General features: G+C 43.5%; 1 protein-coding gene across 1 annotated transcript in view; it reads left to right on the forward strand.

The window, feature by feature from the left end:
- The window catches only part of LOC139175093 (disintegrin and metalloproteinase domain-containing protein 32-like), a 31408-nt gene extending 17436 nt beyond the window's left edge, over nt 1–13972 (forward strand). Inside the window, exons 13-21 of the mRNA XM_070765978.1 lie at nt 2209–2298; nt 3638–3836; nt 5647–5752; nt 6498–6681; nt 8164–8244; nt 10240–10357; nt 11922–12081; nt 12762–12806; nt 13848–13972. Of these exons, the coding sequence (XP_070622079.1) occupies nt 2209–2298; nt 3638–3836; nt 5647–5752; nt 6498–6681; nt 8164–8244; nt 10240–10357; nt 11922–12081; nt 12762–12806; nt 13848–13851 (987 nt within the window). The 3' untranslated portion in view covers nt 13852–13972. The remainder of the gene's footprint in view (nt 1–2208; nt 2299–3637; nt 3837–5646; nt 5753–6497; nt 6682–8163; nt 8245–10239; nt 10358–11921; nt 12082–12761; nt 12807–13847) is intronic.
- Nucleotides 13973–15691: the final 1719 nt, after the last annotated feature.

Below are 15691 nucleotides of genomic sequence, written 5' to 3' on the forward strand. Positions count from 1 at the left end.
TTCCTTCCTTCCTTCCTTCCTTCCTTCCTTCCTTCCTTCCTTCCTTCCTTCCTTCCTTCCTTCCTTCCTTCCTTCCTTCCTTTTCCTTCCTCCGTTCCTTCCTTCTTTATTTATTCATTTGTCCAATACATAAATACATAGGAAGAAAAATAGACATGTAGTAATATATATAAGGGTAAAGTGAACTTAGAGGAAAGGATATATGAAAGGAAGAGAATATATATGATAGGTGAAGGAAAGGAAAGACAATTGGACAGGGGACGAAAGGGACACCAGTGCGCTTATGTACGCCCCTTACTGGCCTCTTAGGAACCTGGAGAGGTCAATCGTGGAGAGTCTAAGGGAGAAATGTTGGGGGTTAGGGGTTGACACAATTGAGTCCGGCAATGAGTTCCACGCTTCGATAACTCGATTGTTGTAATCATATTTTTTACAGTCAAGTTTGGAGCGGTTCGTATTAAGTTTGAATCTGTTGCGTCCTCTTGTGTTGTTGTGGTTGAAGTAGTCATTGACCGGTAGGACATTGCATCATATGATCTTGTGGGCAATACTCAAATCGTGTTTTAGGCGCCGTAGTTCTAGGCTTTCAAGGCCCAGGATTGTAAGTCTATTTTCGTAGGGTCTTCTGTTTCGAGTGGAGGAGTGAAGGGCTCTTCTGGTGAAATATCTTTGGACGTTTTCAAGGGTGTTGATGTCTGAGATGTGGTATGGGTTCCAGACAGATGAGCAGTAGTCTAGGATGGGTCTGGCAAAAGTTTTGTAGGCTCTTGTGAGTAGTGTGAGATTGCCAGAGCAGAAGCTGCGTAGGATCAGGTTAACAACTCTAGAGGCTTTTTTGGCGATATTGTTGCAGTGGGCTTTAGCACTTAGGTCATTCGATATTAGTATTCCAAGGTGTTTTACTGAGTGTGGGTTGGCAGTGAGAGATTGTTTATTCAGTTCCTATGTATCCTTCCTTCCCTCTTTATTTAGTCAAACATGTATTGGTACATTTAGGTATAAACATGATTCGAATACATGAAATAATTATGAATAAAAATAAGGGAACATTAGGACAGGGACAGTAGCACATTGTTGCGCTTATGCACGCCCCTTATGGACCTCTTAGCAATGGGGTGAAGTCAACGGCAGACAGTCTAAGTTTAAAGTTTTGAGGGTTTGGGGAAAGAAACCACAGAGTCAGGTAACGCATTCCAGGCGTTGATCACTCTGTTGCCGAAGTCGTATTTTCTGCAGTCGAGTTTGGAGCAGTTTACACGGAGTTTGAATGTATTACGTGCTCGTGTATTGCTGCGGTTGAAGGTGAAGTAGTCACTGGCAGGTAGGACACTATAGCAGATAATTTTATGAACTACGCTCAGGTCATACCGAAGGTGGTGTAGTTCTAAGTTGCCTAAAATGCAGAATTCCAAGTTTGGTGGCATAAAGCAGTGTTTCCCAAGCTTGGCCACTTGAAGATATCTGGACTTCAACTCCCAGAATTCCCCAGCCAGCATTCGCTGGCTGGGGGATTCTGGGAGTTGAAGTCCAAATATATTCAAGTGGCCAAGGTTGGGAAACACTGGCATAAGGTATTCGGCTATGAGCAGAGGAGGACTCTTCTTGTGAAATATCTCTGGACACGTTCAATTGTATTAAAGTCCGATGTGCAGAGTTGCACATCAAAATATGGACTGTTGCAAAGAACCAACCGGAACGAGCACTTCCAATCTAGTTTCTCTTGCAAGCACTGGACAATGCTATGAGCCTTAATCCGGAACCGCCTTCTGCCGCACGAATCCCAGCGGCCGATAAGGTCCCACAGAGTTGGCCTTCTCCGGGTCCCGTCGACCAAACAATGTCGTTTGGCGGGCCCCAGGGGAAGAGCCTTCTCTGTGGCGGCCCCGGCCCTCTGGAATCAACTCCCCCCGGAGATTAGAACGGCCCCCACCCTCCTTGTCTTTCGCAAGTTACTTAAGACCCACCTATATCGACAGGCATGGGGGAACTAAGACATCTCCCCCAGGCTTATTATATTTCATATTTGATGTGTGGTTTTTAATTGCTGAGGTTTTTATATATTTTATTATTAGATTTGTTCCATTGTTATACTGTTTTTATTTCTGTGGTGAGCCGCCCCGAGTCTTCGGAGAGGGGCGGCATACAAATCTAATAAATTGAATTGAATTGCACAGTCCACTACAATGAGTCTCATGATTGTGTTTCCAGCGTTGCAAAAGAAGCAAATGTTGTACCACCAGTTGTACGTTTCAGCGGGGAGCCGTGTGCAGCAATGAAGTATGCTGTGAAAATTGCAAGGTGAGGCATCGTAAATCCTGAAGTGGGGCAGGTGGGAAGCAGTGGGGTTTAGGCCCGATAGAACTATTGGGTGAATATGAAGCACCTGCTTCCCCTAAATCTTGAGGACTAGAGGAAAATGGCCAAATATCCAGAGATTCAGAAAGGTGGGAATAAGAGGGCAGGATTTAAACCTTGGAGATGTAGGAGGTTGCCCTTAAAGATCACCTGGAAATTTAAGCTGCACGAAATGTAGCTTCATGTATAGTCAAGTATTGTTGGTTGGTTTATTTACTCTATTTTTTTGGAGTATAAGATGCACCCTTTTCCTCCCTAAAAGAGGCTGATAATTTGGGTGGGTCTTATACTCTGAATGTAGCCTTTTTTTCAGCCCTAACGATGTTCCCAGCTAACGATGTTTCCAGCTCTTACCTTGCAAGCTCTTTCATTGTTTTTCTCTGTGAAGAATGTTTTCCAAGCCCTAAGTCTTTGTAGGGGGTTTTTTGGTCATTGCTTTACTTGTTCTGAATGTTTCTTTCCAGCCCCTAACCAGGTACTAACAATGTTCCTAGCTCTTACCAGCTTGCAAGCTCTTTCATTGTTACTCTCTACGAATAATGTTTTCCAAGCCCTAAGTTTTTGCAGGGCTTTTTCCATTGCTCTACTTGCTCCGAATGTTCCTTTCCTGGTGCTAATGATGCTCTCAGCTCTTACTGGCTTGCAAACCCCTTCATTGTTACTCTCTCTGAATAAAGTTTTTCTAAAGCCCTAACAATCCCAACAATCTGGGTCCTCATTTTACCCACCTTGGAAGGATGGAAGGCTGAGTCACCCTTGAGCCTACTGAGATTCGATCTGCCAAACTGCTGGCAGCCGGTGATCAGCAGAAGTAACTGTTGCTGTGAGCCGCCCCGAGTCTCCGGAGAGGGGCGGCAAACAAGTCTTTAAAAATTATTATTATTATTATTATTATTATTATTATTATTATTATTATTATTATTATTATCTTGCAGTACTAACCACTGAGCCACTATTTTTTCCCCATTCCTATCATTCCATTCGATTCTCTCTCATCTGCTTCCCAATATATTCAACTGCCCATTTTTATAAACCCATAAAGTGTTATTTTACCCAATTACATATTTATGTATAATCCTCCACACACACCAGCTGGTATCTGCCATTGTTTGCTCGAATTGGTCGCCTTCTCTTTGACTTCTAACGTCCCTCGTCCGTTTTATTCCTTTATCCCCGAGTCTTCGGAGAGGGGCGGCATACAAATCTAATAAATTATTATTATTATTATTATTATTATTATTATTATTATTATTATTATTATTATTATTATCCCTTTGCCTAGTTCAAGCCAAGGAACACAATATGTAGACAACCGTTAGACAAGCATTGTGACTTCTCTGAATACTGCAATGGGAGTTCGGCTATTTGCCCAGCCAATGTGTACGTCCAGAATGGTGTCAATTGTGCTTCTAACACCGGCTTCTGTTACGGCGGATCTTGTCAATCGCCTGACCTGCATTGCCAGGAGTTCTTCGGATCACGTACGTTGAAACCACTAATTTTGATTCTTTCTCTCTCCCCTTAATGGCAGCAAGACTTTTTTTCTGACCAGGGTTTAACACCCTCCGCCAACCCCTCCCTGCCTTTCTTCTGGGGTCACTTGTCATGTGTGTTTCAGAAAGATGATTCTGGGCCATTTTTATCATCAGCTTCGAGTCAGGTTTGTTTAGCGTATAATTCTTGGGAAGGTTCCGCTGCTACTTCTCAACTTACAAATGATCCCAAACGATGGATCCAATGGACCTGCCTTGGAGAGCAAGAACGACTCCTAAGGCCCCTCTCAGTTTATAGCCTGGAACACAACTGAACGGAGACCTGTCAATCAGGACTACGCTGACATAGACAGTCTAACCCTGTCTGTCTGTGTCTATCTGTCCCCCCCTCTCTCTCTGTCTCTGTCTTTCTGTCCCTGTATGTCTCTGTCTCTCTGTGTCTTTCTGTCTCTCTGTCTCTATCTGTCTCTCTCTCTCTCTCTCTGTCTCTCTGTGTCTTTCTGTCTCTCTCTCTCTCTCTCTGTCTCTTTCTGTCTGTCTGTCTGTCTCTCTCTGCCTTTCTGTCTCTCTCTCTGTCTCTCTCTCGGTCTTTCTGTGTCTCACTGTGTTTCTGTCTCGGTCTCTCTGTCTGTCTCTGTCTTTCTCTGTGCCTTTGTCTTTCCCTCTCTCTCTCTGTCTGCCTCTCTCTCTCTCTGTGTCTGTCTGTCCTTGTCTCTCTGTGTCTCTCTCTGTCTGTCTCTTTCTGTCTCTCTGTGTGTCTATCTGTCTCTGTCTCTCTCTCTCTGTCTTTGTCTCTGTCTCTCTCTCTCTCTCTGTGTCTCTCTCTGTCTCTCTGTGTCACTGTGTTTCTCTGTCTCTGTCTCTCTGTCTGTCTCAGTCTTTCTCCATGCCTTTGTCTCTCCCTCTGTCTCTCTGTCTCTCTCTGTCTCTGTGTGTCTGTCTGTCTCTGTCTCTCTCTGTGTATGTCTTTGTCTCTGTCTCTCTCTGTGTCTGTCTCTCTCGGTCTCTGTATCTCACTGTGTTTCTCTATCTCTCTGTCTCTATATGTTTCTGTCCCTCTGTGACTCTGTCTCTATCTCTTCTGTCTGTCTTTCTCTGTGCCTTTCTCTCTCTCTCTCTCTGTGCCTCTCCTCCCTGTCTGTCTCTCTCTCTGTTTTTCTGTGTCTCTGTATCCAATGGTGCATTACACCTAGGGCCCGACAGCCCATTGAGGGTGGAAGTGGAACATTGCCTGGATGCTCCCCTATGTATCCGAAACAACAAGCAAAATTTTGTTGATACATCAAATGTGCCTGAGTGGCGGTGCGTGGGAAGGAGCCTGAGAGAATGACAGCTCAGCGCCATTCCCTGGGGATCGCCCCACCGGCATTGCTCCATGTCCCCCCGGGGGGGGGGGCGCCCCACTGTTTGAGAAACACGGGTCTATACCCACACACGCCCACACACCCCTCTCTGTGTGTCCCTCCCTCCCTCTCTTTCTCCACCTTGGAGACAGCTGGTCATCTGCCTCCTTTCAGAGGGTCGTTGAAGCAAACGTCCAGCTGTCTGCAAGGAGTATAAATCTTTCCATTCCCCACCATCCGGTCAGAACCGAAGAAGCTTCTCGGATGAGAAGCGAAACATCTTCAAAAGAAAACAAAACCCCCCAAGAAAGTCCAGTTGCTGAAAAAAAAAAAGCACCTTTGGGACAAACTGTCACGTTCGTATGTAAGTTAAAACACCGCCAGGGAAAAAGGTCTCAACTGATTTTTTTTTTTTTTGCTTTTTTAACCAAATCCTGCCAAAAAACACCATCTAGGGTCAAGAAACGCTCCGGAAATCTGCTACGAAGTGAATAGCCAGGCTGATAGATTTGGGCACTGCGGCATCGATTACAAAAAGAAATTTAAAACCTGCTCTCTTCGGTAAGCGATTAGGCAACAGAGAACACGCCGACATGTTTTGCTCTGGGACTCTTGGCGAGGAATGAAATTCTGATCCCTGGCCCAGATTATAGAACATAGAACAACAAGGCTGAAAGGGACCCTGGAGGTCTTCTAGTCTGTCCTATAAGCCATTTAAGACAAAGGCCGTCCAGCCTCTTTTCAGAAACCTTTAGGGATGGACCACCCACAATTTCTGGAAGCAAGGGTTTCACTGATTATTTATATCGTGAATTAATTAATTAGAATGGATTGTGTTGGATAAGGGAATATTATTATATCAAATCCTATCATTTTATGTTATATTATGTTACTATATTACATTGTATTATATTGTTTGCACGTGATATATTATATGTTATATCGCACCTCACTGCACTGTACTATATTATATTATAATATTTAAAGATAACAATTTTTATTGTGGATTTTAATATACATTGTGTTTTGTCTTTTCTTCTTCTTCCTCCTCCTTCCTCCTCCCCTCCTCCTTCTTTCCTTCTTTCCTTCTTTCCTTCTTTCCTTCTTTCCTTCTTTCCTTCCTTCCCCTTCCTCTTCTTCTCCTCCTCATTCTCCTTCTTCTCCCCTTCTCCTTTCTCCTCCTCCTCCTCCTCTTCCTCTCCTCCTTTCCATTCCCTTCCCTTCCTTTCTCTCCCCTCCCCTCCCTTGCCTTACCCTACCCCCCCCCCCATTCCCCTTCATCTTCACCTCACTTCAATTTCTGCAGGGACCTCAAATGCGGAAAGCTAATTTGCACCTACCCCTACGCCACTCCTTATACTAAAATTAATGTTCCCGTCTTGTACATGCCGGTGAAGAATGTGGTCTGTGTTTCCTTGGACCTTAAGCATCCAGAAGGCCTATCCGACCCCATGATGGTGAAAGAGGGCACCAAATGCGGACAGGGCAAGGTAAAGAAAGCAACCTGGATCAGGACGGTGGCAGTGACGTTTTAAGGCAGACGATCAACGTACCATATTTTTCAGAGTATAAGATGCACCTTAGTTTTGGGGCAGGAAAACAAGGGAAAAAGGCCTCTGCCTCCCAGCAATTTGCCTCCCAGCAAACAGCACAGATGATCTACACCAGTGATGGCGAACCTATGGCATGGGTGTCACAGGTGGCACATGGAGCTATATCTTCTGGCACCCGAGCCGTTGCCCTAGCTCAGCTCCAACATGTATATGTGTGCCGGCCAGCTGATTTTTGGCTTTGGGAGGGCATTTTTGGCTTCTGGAGCCATAAGGGGCAATTGGGGAGGGCATTTATATTTATTTATTTATTTATTTATTTATTTACTTATTTACTTACTTACTTACTTACTTACTTACTTACTTACTTACTTACTTACTTACTTACTTACTTACTTACTTACTTACTTACTTACATACTCATTTATATATTTATTTAATTTATTTATTTATATTTTATTTTATTCATTCATTCATTCATTCATTCATTCATTCATTCATTCATTCATTCATTCATTCATTCATTCATTCATTCGATTTTTATGCCGCCCTTCTCCTTAGACTCAGGGCGGCTTACAACATGTTAGCAATAGCACTTTTTTAAAAACAGAACTAGGCCATTGCCCCCACAATCCAGGTCCTCATTTTACCCACCTCGGAAGGATGGAAGGCTGAGTCAACCTTGAGCCGGTGATGAGATTTGAACCGCTGACCTTCAGATCTACAGTCAGCTTCAGTGGCCTGCGGTACAGCACTCTACCTGCTGCGCCACCCCGGCTCATTTATACCCTTCCCCGGCTCCAGGGAAGCCTTTGGAGCCCGTGGAGGGCGAAACACGAGCCTACTGGGCCCACCAAAATGTGTGAAAGGGTTAAATAAGGTCCAGGAGGGGAGTGTTTTTCATAGGAAAGTGAACACAAGAACAAGGAGACACAATCTGAGCTTAGTTGGGGGAAAGATCAAAAGCAACGTGAGAAAATATTATTTTACTGAGAGAGTAGTAGATGCTTTGAACAAACTTCCATCAGACGTAGTTGGTAAATCCACAGGAACTGAATTTAAACATGCCTGGGATGAACATAGATCCATTGTAAGATAAAATACAGGAAATAGTATAAGGGCAGACTAGATGGACCATGAGGTCTTTTTCTGCCATCAATCTTCTATGTTTCTACGTAACTGGAACCTGCCCCTGCCTGTTTCCCATAGAAAGAAAACACCTGGAGCCCTAAAACCTGGGTCAGGAATGACTGGGTCGGAATGAACGATGTTGAGTTGGCCATACCCACCCAGATTTTGTGGCTCCCGGTGTTTTTTTGGCGGTGGGAAATGGCTGCAAATGGCTCTTTCAGTGTTTATGTTTGCAGACCCCTGAACTGACCCATAAACGAAGCATTTCTTGTTTTAAAACCTATATTGTAGATTTGCCTCCGGCAAAAATGCCAAAGCTACGAACATCTGCATTTCGATTGTGACGCTGCGAAAAAATGCTCAGGACATGGGGTAAGTTAAAAAAAAAAATTTCCATGAAACTTTATTTTAAAAAAAGGGGGGGGGGGGGTTTCTTGGGCCAAAGATGGAGAGAAAGCATCTTCATTGTGAAAAAGTCACTTTGGAGTGTCGGGGTGTTGGCCACGTCCACCCCAGTTCCATGAAAGGGGGAAATGTCGTGATCCGTCAATGTGACGCCGCGGGTTTGACAGCCGTGGCCTAGTGCAATGTTTCCCGACCTTGGACATGATGATGCTGCTATGACTGTAAGCGTGAAAATCAGTCATAAGTCAAACAGAGACATTTTTCAATCTTGGAATGTTCACCAAAGGAATAGTTTCAAGTTGAGGAATTTCATTCCATTCCATTTTCTTTCCATTCCTCATTCCATCCCTTGTTCTTTCTCTTCTGATCCGATTTGTTCCACTCTATTCTATTCCATTCCATTCCATATTTATTATTTAGATTTGTATGCCGCCCCTCTCCGCAGACTCCATTCCATTCCATGAATATTATTCTACTCTACTCTACTTTACTCTATTCTACTCCACTCCACAATTCTTATTCTACTCTACTCTACTCCATTCCACGATTCTTACTCTACTCCACTCCACTCCACTATTCTTATTCTACTGTACTCTACTCCATTCCATGATTCATATTCTATTCTACTCCACTCCATTCTATGATTCTTATTCTACTCTATTCTACTCCACTCCACTCCATTATTCTTATTCTACTCTACTCTACTCCACTCCATTCCATGATTCTTACTCTACTCTACTCCATTCTATGATTCCTATTCTACTCTACTCCACTCCATTCCATGATTCTTACTCTATTCTACTCTACTCCACTCCATTCCATGATTCTTACTCTACTCTACTCTACTCTACTCTACTCTACTCCATTCCATGATTCTTACTCTATTCTATTCTACTCTACTCTACTCCATTCTATGATTCTTACTCTACTCTACTCTACTCTACTCTACTCTACTCTACTCCATTCCATGATTCTTACTCTATTCTATTCTACTCTACTCTACTCCATTCTATGATTCTTATTCTACTCTATTCCACTCCACTCCACGATTCTTACTCTATTCTACTCTACTCTACTCCATTCTATGATTCTTACTGTATTCTACTCTACTCCACTCCACTCCATTCCATGATTCTTATTCTACTCTACTCTACTCTACTCGATTCCATGATTCTTACTCTATTCTACTCTACTCTACTCCATTCTATGATTCTTACTCTACTCTACTCTACTCCACTCCACTCCATTCCATGATTCTTATTCTACTCTACTCTACTCTACTCTACTCCATTCTATGATTCTTATTCTACTCTACTCCACTCCACTCCATTCCATGATTCTTATTCGACTCTACTCTACTCTACTCCATTCTATGATTCTTATTCTACTCTACTCCACTCTACTCTACTCTACTCCATTCTATGATTCTTACTCTATTCTACTGTACTCCACTCCATTCCATGATTCTTATTCTACTCTACTCTACTGTACTCTACTCCATTCTATGATTCTTATTCTACTCCACTCTACTCTACTGTACTCTACTCCATTCTATGATTCTTACTCTATTCTACTCTACTCCACTCCACTCCATTCCATGATTCTTATTCTACTCTACTCTACTCAATTCTATGATTCTTATTCTACTCTACTCTACTCCACTCTACTCTACTCTACTCCATTCCATGATTCTTACTCTATTCTACTCTGTTCCATGATTTTTATTCTACTCTATTCTATACTACTCTACTCCACATTCTATTCTATTCTTTTGTATTCCCTTCCGTTCCATATTCTACTTCATTCCATATTTTATTCCGTCCTGTTCCACGCATGCCATTCTTCCCTGTTTCCAGTCCCCTGACAACTATTTCCGCTGGCCAAAAGCCGCCTCCCATTTGGAAACACCCGATGGCAGGATTTTAAATCCATTCTGATGTTCTTTGGATGGTTTTTTTTCAGGTATGTAACAACAAAAGAAATTGCCACTGCGACCCAGGCTGGGTTCCTCCAGACTGCCGGACCAAAGGAAGCCCTATGGGAGGAAGCATTGACAGCGGACTTCGCTATCTGGATTTGGGTCAGTCGGTTGTATCTTACAGGGACGTTCTCCACTTAAGCCAATCAATCTATTGCAATGCGCTCTACATGGGGCTGCCCTCGAAAAGCATTTGGAGACCTCAGTTGGTTCAAAACACAGCCTCGCGAGCTATTGTGGGTGCATCCCAGCGAGATTTTGCTTCTGTGCAGGCGCAGGGAGCAAAATCTCACGAGAGGACGCAGGTGTGAGAGAGATTTCGGTGATTATTTGCTTCCGCTCGTGAGATTTTAGTTGTTGCGCATGCACTCCTAACCCACCCAACCCAACCCTAACCCCAACTCTAACTGTAACCGTAGCCGTAACCCTAATCCAAACCCACCTCTGCCGTCAGGCATGGGGGAACTAAGATAATCTTTCCCCCTAGGCTTCTACAATTTATGCATGGTATCTTTGTATGTATGATTGGTTTTATAACAAGGGTTTTTAGCTGTTTTAGTATTAGATTTTTACATTCTGTTTTTGTCACTGTTGTTAGCCGCCCCGAGTCCACGGAGAGGGGCGGCATACAAATCCAATAAATAAATAAATAAAATAAACCCAGCCCAACCCTAACCGTAACCCTAACCCAACCCCAACCCCAACCCAATTCTACCCTTACCCAATCCTACTCAACCCAACCCTAACCCAACCCAAATCCTAATCCTAACAATAACACTAACCCTAACCCTAACTCTAACCCTAACCCAAACCAACCTTAACCCAACCCACCCCACTGCTAACCCAACCCTAACCCTAGCCCTAACCAATCCTAATCCACCCCTAACCCTAACCCAAACCAAACCTAACCCACCCCACTCCTAACCCAACCTAACCTAACCCGACACAACCCTAACCCTACCCAACCCTAACCCAACCCAACCCAACCTAACCCGACACAACCCTAACCCTACCCAAGCCTAACCCTAACCCTAACCCAACTCAAGCCAAATCAAATCTTAATCCTAACCCTAACCCTAACCCAACCCTAAACCACCCCTAACCCAACCCAACCTAACCCTAACCCTAACCCGACACAACCCTAACCCAACTCAACTCAACCCAAATCAAATCTTAACCCTAACCCAAACCAACTCTAGCCCACCCCACCCCACCCCTAACCCAACCCTAACCCTAACCCTATCCGAAGCTGCGCATGCATCTCCCATTTTACTACCGGTGTGCAGTGTGGCCCATACTGGGTAGGGACCCAATACTGGTGGGGAGCCTTTTTGGAGCTGCTGAAAGGACTGCGTTGTAGCCTGAAGATACACTGCTGAAAAAAAATAAAGGGAGCACTCCAAGAACACATCCTAGATCTGAATGAATGAAATATTCTCATGGAATACTGTACAAGGTTGAATGTGCACAACAGCCTGTGAAATGGATTGTCAATCAGTGTTGCTTCCTAAGTGGTCAGTTTGATTTCGCAGGAGTTTGATTAACTTGGAGTTCTATTGTGTTGTTTAAGGGTTCCTGTTATTTTTTTGAGCAGTATAGAGGATCTCATATCCCTGTTGAGCGAGGGCTCTTCACTTTTTGACCCAGATGACCTCTTTCTCTCCAGACATTGAAAAAAAGGCCAGAGAAGACACTATACGCACCTGGGTCCTGCTCAGCATTTTCCTGTTCCTGCCCCTCATTGTCGGAAGTACCCTGTTGGCTGTCAAATGGAAACGCATCAAAAAATCTTGCTTCGAAGAGGACGACTTGGACGATGATTCCGAGTAAGTAGCCCTTTCAACAGGGCGGACCCGCAACCATCCCGAAGGGCCAGCACATTGGAAGATGGGAAGTTGGCCAACAAGTCATGTACCATGGCAGAGGCCTCTGCCTGGGAGGTCAAAAAAGTCAAGATGGCAGCCACAATGCTCATAAAAAGTGTGGTTTGGCTTGGCGCAGTTTCCACCCATCTCAAATATCATGCAATGAATATATTACTTTTACAAGTATTTCTTTTCTTAAGTCATATTATATATTATATTATTATATTATATTATATTATATTATATTATATTATATTATATTATATTATTTTATTAAATTTGTATGCCGCCACTCTCCGTAGACTCGGGGCGGCTCACAACAGTAATAGAAAAACAATGTACAACACAAATCTAATAATTAAACTAAAAACCCATAATTAAAGAAAACATACACACAGTATATTATATTATATTGTGCTATATTATATTATTATATTACTATAACAACACAATACAATATTATTTATATTATGTTATGTTATGTTATGCTATGTTATATTACATTACATTATAAATATACAGTATACTTATTTATTAATTGTCATAATTTTTGCCCAATATTTCTACCACTTTGGGCTAAACTGTACCCAACGGTGCAAACACCCTCTTAAAGTTATCTTAACTCTATTGTTGCTTTCCAGCACTTATTCCAGATCAGAAGAGAGCAACACATCGGAAAAAACAAGGTAAGGCTCTAGAAAGCAAAAGCGGGCAGCCTCCTGCAATCTAGAACCTTCATTTTGCCTCTGGAAAATGTGAGGTTGTTTTGCATAAGACCAGCAGCTACTGTAGGCAGCGAAGCCTCTCCCCCCTTCCATTTTAATTTTAAAAAGTGTGTGTGTGTGTGGGGGGGGAGATTATCAATCAGCCTAAGAAAGCCGCAGAGGTGGATTTCAGATGGTTCTCGAGAACCAGTAGCGGAAATTTTGAGTAGTTCGGAGAACCGGTAAATACCACTTCTGATTGGTCCGCCACCATCTATTCTCAGCTGATTGGGAGGGAATGGGGATTTTGCAGTATCCTTCCCCTGGAGTGGAGAGGGAATGGGGATTTTGCAGTATCCTTCCCCTGGAGTGGGGGATTTTGCAGTATCCTTCTGGAGTGGAGAGGGAATGGGGATTTTGCAGTATCCTTCCCCTGGAGTGGGGGATTTTGCAGTATCCTTCTGGAGTGGAGAGGGAATGGGGATTTTGCAGTATCCTTCCCCTGGAGTGGGGGATTTTGCAGTATCCTTCTGGAGTGGAGAGGGAATGGGGATTTTGCAGTATCCTTCCCCTGGAGTGGGGGATTTTGCAGTATCCTTCTGGAGTGGAGAGGGAATGGGGATTTTGCAGTATCCTTCCCCTGGAGTGGGGGATTTTGCAGTATCCTTCTGGAGTGGAGAGGGAATGGGGATTTTGCAGTATCCTTCCCCTGGAGTGGGGGATTTTGCAGTATCCTTCCCCTGGAGTGGGGGATTTTGCAGTATCCTTCCCCTGGAGTGGAGAGGGAATGGGGATTTTGCAGTATCCTTCCCCTGGAGTGGGGACAGACCCAGTAGTAAATTTTCTGAATCCCACCACTGAAAGGAATGTGTGTTTCCTCCCCTCACATCTTATTTTCAAAACAACAAAGCAAACAGTTATTGGATGGGTAATTCTTTTTTTTTTTTAAATAGTCTTTATTAATTATGGATGGCTAATTCTTGTAATATTCTTTAACTAAGACCTATCTCTCTTAAATTTCAGCTAAAGAGACCCGATGTGAGCAGAGGAAAATTACACAGCGGCTTTCCACGGAAGAAAAGAAGCACACAAGATCACTGCACATTTATGTTTATGCCATTTAATAAATCACGGTTTAAAAGCCCGGATGATTGAGTTTCTTGGTTCCACTTTAGTATGGATGGGGGAGTGGCGCGGTCGCTTAGAGGTGGAGTTCTGGCCTCACAATCAGAAGACCATGAGTTCGAGCCTAGGTAGGAGCAGGTATTTCTCACTCTGGGCACACTGGGAATATATCTGCTGGAAAAAAACCCTCCACATTGGCAACAGGGAGGGCATCCGGTCAGGGCATCGGACCAGAATATCTCCGGGACCGCCTTCTGCCGCACGAATCCCAGCGACCGGTTAGGTCCCACAGAGTTGGCCTTCTCCGGGTCCCGTCGACTAAGCAATGTCGTTTGGCGGGACCCAGGAGAAGAGCCTTCTCTGTGGCGGCCCCGACCCTCTGGAACCAGCTCCCCCCCAGATATCAGAGTTGCCCCCACCCTCCTTGCCTTCCGCAAGCTCCTTAAAACCCACCTCTGTCGTCAGGCATGGGGGAATTGAAATTTCCCTTCCCCCTAGGCTTATAGAATTTATACATGGTATGCTTGTATGTATGAGTGGTTCTTTAAATTGGGGTTTTTTAAGATTGTTTTTAATATTAGATTTGTTTACATTGTCTTTTTATATTGTTGTTAGCTGCCCCGAGTCTTCGGAGAGGGGCGGCATACAAATCAAATCAAATCAAACCAATCCAATCAATCAATCAATCAATAAAATAAAATAAATAAAATAAATAAAATAAATAAAATAAATAAAATAAATAAAATAAATAAAATAAATAAAATAAATAAAATAAATAAAATAAATAAAATAAATAAAATAAATAAAATAAATAAAATAAATAAAATAAATAAAATAAATAAAATAAATAAAATAAATAAAATAAATAAATAAAATAAATAAAATAAATAAAATAAATAAAATAAATAAATAAATAATAAAATAAATAAAATTAAACAAACAAACAAACAAACTCTCTCCTAGCTCCATTCAGTTGCCCAGACTCAACCCCGCGAGGGATTATGGGGACCTTAAAAGAGGAGGATGAATTTAGTATGGATGTGGGTCACAAACCCCTCAATTATTTTTGGGTCAAGTATTTCAGCAGCTATAAAAGCCCACAGCATGAATGGGTGCAGTGCAGTAGTTGGCTCTTCTAAGACATGCAGACTTCAACTCCCAGAATTCCTCAGCTAGCACGATTGGCTCAGGAATTCTGGGAGTTGAAGTCCACAAGTCATAAAAGAGCCAACTTTGCCCATCTGTGCAGCAGTGGGTTCCTACCGGAATGGTAAAGGATGCCACACCGGTAGCAAAAATTGAGCTGCCAGCGTAACTTTGGGCGTTTTGTGTGCATGTGTGCGCATTGTGTGCATGTGTGCGCGTCCATGTGTGCTTTTGCTTCGGGCAGCTCTTCCTCTTCGGGAGTGGCGGCTGGGGAGCCTTCCAGGTGCGGCGTTCGGGGAGGCGCATGGAAGGGCGGTGCCGGGGTGCCGTTCGAGTTTCAGGGTGCCCGTTAGCAGTTGCCCGTGGCCCATGGCACCGCCCGCCCGCCATGGCTCTACCTGCACCACTGCTGCTCCTTCTGCTGCCCTGGGCAGCGCACGAGAGAGAAATTGATGCGCACGAGAGAGAAATTGATGCGCACGAGAGACAGATGCGCACGAGAGAGAGAATTCAACATTTTTTTGCTTTTGTATATGTGCGGAAGCTGAAAAAGAATCCCCAAAATCTCACGCATGCGTGCGTCCCCTTGCAAGATT

The sequence above is a fragment of the Erythrolamprus reginae genome, chromosome 12 (assembly GCF_031021105.1).
Source record: "Erythrolamprus reginae isolate rEryReg1 chromosome 12, rEryReg1.hap1, whole genome shotgun sequence".
In the NCBI taxonomy this organism is placed as follows: Eukaryota; Metazoa; Chordata; class Lepidosauria; order Squamata; family Dipsadidae; genus Erythrolamprus; species Erythrolamprus reginae.